The following is a 2,464-nucleotide window of genomic DNA, read 5'->3' as shown; positions in this document are numbered from 1 at the left end:
TGGGTGGCGCCGGGGGCCTAGGGGGAGTTTAGCACCCCATAATCTCCACCGGCTGCCCCAAGGAAATACTCTCAAGCGTACCCTAATAGCTACAGCTCCCCTCATTGCACCGGAGCGCCTGCACGCAAAGGTAGCTCCCCGGCAAGCGCCCGCCCCGCTCCTGTCCCGGAATCCGGAGCCGGGCGGAGGGGGAGCTCCCAGCGCGGGCGGCGGGCTCACCCGAGTGCAGGCCGATGCGGATGCGCACGGGCACCGCGGGCATGTGGCGCATGTGGAAGGAGCCCACGGCGCTGAGGATGTCCAGGGCCATGTTGGCGATCTCTGCCGCGTGCCGCTGCCCGTTCCGCTGGGGCAGCCCGGAGGCCACCATGTAGGCGTCCCCAATGGTCTCCACCTGAGGGGGAGATGCAGGATTTCAGTACTGAGCACCCCCCAAGTGATTGTCCCTTGTCCGGAGGCCTACACTGGGTTTAAGCGCAGAGACACTGGGGATCCTTCGAGCTGGGGGACTGAGCTGGGGACCGGCAGGAGAGGGGGTCTGGGAAGGAGGACTGGGCTGGTGGCCCGGGGGCTGAGCGGGAAGGGCTGGGCCGGAAGCCGGCGACCCTGAGGAAGGGCCTGTCCCCTGCACACTCCACCTTGTAGACATCGTGGGAGCCGATGATGGCATCAAAGAGCGTGTAGAGGTCGTTGAGCAGGTCCACTACTTCGATGGGCTCACTCATGGCGGAGATGGTGGTGAAGCCCACGATGTCGCTAAAGTACAGTGTCACCTCCTCGAAATACTCGGGCTCCACAGGGGTCCCCATCTTCAGAGCTTCAGCCACAGACCTAGGGGTGGCCGGCGGTGCGGTTACCTGGAGGCCGCCCCAGTCTGGCTGGATTGCGGCTGCCCTGCCCACCCTTCCCCCCGGGACCCACGGAGGCAGCATCTGCGTGAGGAGCCGCTCTGTCTTCTGCTTTTCCAGCTCCAGCTCCTCCGTGCGCTCCCGGATCAGGTCCTCCAGGTTGCTGGAGTACTGCTCCAGCATCCGCAGCATCGAGTCGATAATGTTGGTCTTCCGGCCCTTGTTGATGCTCTTGAACTAGTGGGAGGAGGAAGCTGGTGGGGCTGCTGAGGACCTTGGCTGCCCTGGCCCTCTCATGGGGCTGTGTTATCCCTGACTCTCTCTCTCTCACCCATTCATTCATCTTCAACCCATCAAGCCCCTCCCACACCCGGGATGCCGGGCGCTGTGTCTCACACATTATTAGTAGGCCACAGGAAATGAGGTCCCATAAGGTCAGCTGGTCTCAGCTAGTAATTGACAGAGCACTGAAACCAATCCATCCTCAGCGAGGAGGGCTCCTCCCACATCGCCAATTCCCAGGCCCAGGGTCTTTCTGCCACATTTAGTTATCAATAAATATTGAGTTGAATCAAATATTTCTCCCACCCACAGCTCCATCTCAGGCTCCAAAGGTCTCTACAGCCCCCCCCCCCAACTCTGCCCCACCTAAAGCCCAGTCCTCAGGGAGCCCCTTAGGAAGAGCCTGGGCGGTCGGAGGTCCTGCCAGCCTGTCTTCCTGCATCTCCCCATGTTGCTGACAGGCGGCCAGCCCAGCCCTTGCCCAACCCCAGCCCCTAACCAGGCTGAAGGTGCGGTCCATGGAGGGCCGATGGTCCGGTTGCTCTGCCCAGCACTGTGTCATCAGCTGGATGCACTCCATGGGAGCCTGGTCCACGGAAACCAAGGGCCGGCACAGCGGAGGGGGGTTCCGCACCCTCTGCACGACCTCTGGAGGCATGAGGGGACCGTGAGAGGGGGTGCAACAGAACAGAAGCCTGATCGTGGAAGCTCAAGATGGGGGGCCTGGAAGGGGGTCCTTTAAATCAGAGCCTTGGTAAGTGGGGAAGGGAGTTGCTAGATGCAACAAGGGAACCCTGAACCCCGAGGGGCAGGGGGCAGTAAGGTGACAGACTACCATTTATTACACATAAGAAGTGAGGGCTAGGATGATCGAGTAGCTTGCTGCGTCCTATAGATAATAAATAACATGGATTTGCATCATGTTCAACTGCTCTCTTCCCATCTTCCCCCCGACCCTGCCGCCTCCGTAGGCCCCCTAAGAACCAGAGAGGAGCTGGTTCCATCCGTTGGGGAGCAGTTTGGAGCCCAGGATCAGGCCGGAGGAAGCCACTGAAGTCTGGCGCCTAAGAGCCGCCCCTGCCTGTCCTGAGGCTGGGCTCTCTACTGCGTGGCCCCTTCAGCCCCCAGCTTGAAGGGAGGCCTCCATCATGACGTCTCAGCACTGGGCTTTCGGGGAAAGAGCGAGACCGGGTCTGGCCAGGCTCTGTCTAGGAGCAGGAGGCCCTTCTAGCCCAAACGCCACGCGAGGGGCGGCCGTACCCGCGGGTGTCAGCGCCAGCATGGCGTAGGGGGCGCTGCGGCACACCACCTCCTGCATGATGATGCCCACGCCG

General features: G+C 61.9%; 1 protein-coding gene across 1 annotated transcript in view; it reads right to left on the bottom strand.

Annotated features, from left to right (window-relative positions):
* GUCY2D (guanylate cyclase 2D, membrane (retina-specific)) overlaps nucleotides 1-2,464 on the bottom strand; it is a gene marked incomplete at its 5' end in the record, with an annotated part of 14,582 nt that overhangs the window by 2,845 nt on the left and 9,273 nt on the right. Inside the window, 5 exons of the mRNA XM_015562525.1 lie at nucleotides 86-394; nucleotides 639-831; nucleotides 922-1,085; nucleotides 1,630-1,778; nucleotides 2,391-2,464. Of these exons, the coding sequence (XP_015418011.1) occupies nucleotides 86-394; nucleotides 639-831; nucleotides 922-1,085; nucleotides 1,630-1,778; nucleotides 2,391-2,464 (889 nt within the window). The remainder of the gene's footprint in view (nucleotides 1-85; nucleotides 395-638; nucleotides 832-921; nucleotides 1,086-1,629; nucleotides 1,779-2,390) is intronic.

This window comes from Myotis davidii, unplaced genomic scaffold, assembly GCF_000327345.1.
Source record: "Myotis davidii unplaced genomic scaffold, ASM32734v1 scaffold37, whole genome shotgun sequence".
In the NCBI taxonomy this organism is placed as follows: Eukaryota; Metazoa; Chordata; class Mammalia; order Chiroptera; family Vespertilionidae; genus Myotis; species Myotis davidii.
This window is presented reverse-complemented; position numbering and strand designations above follow the sequence as displayed.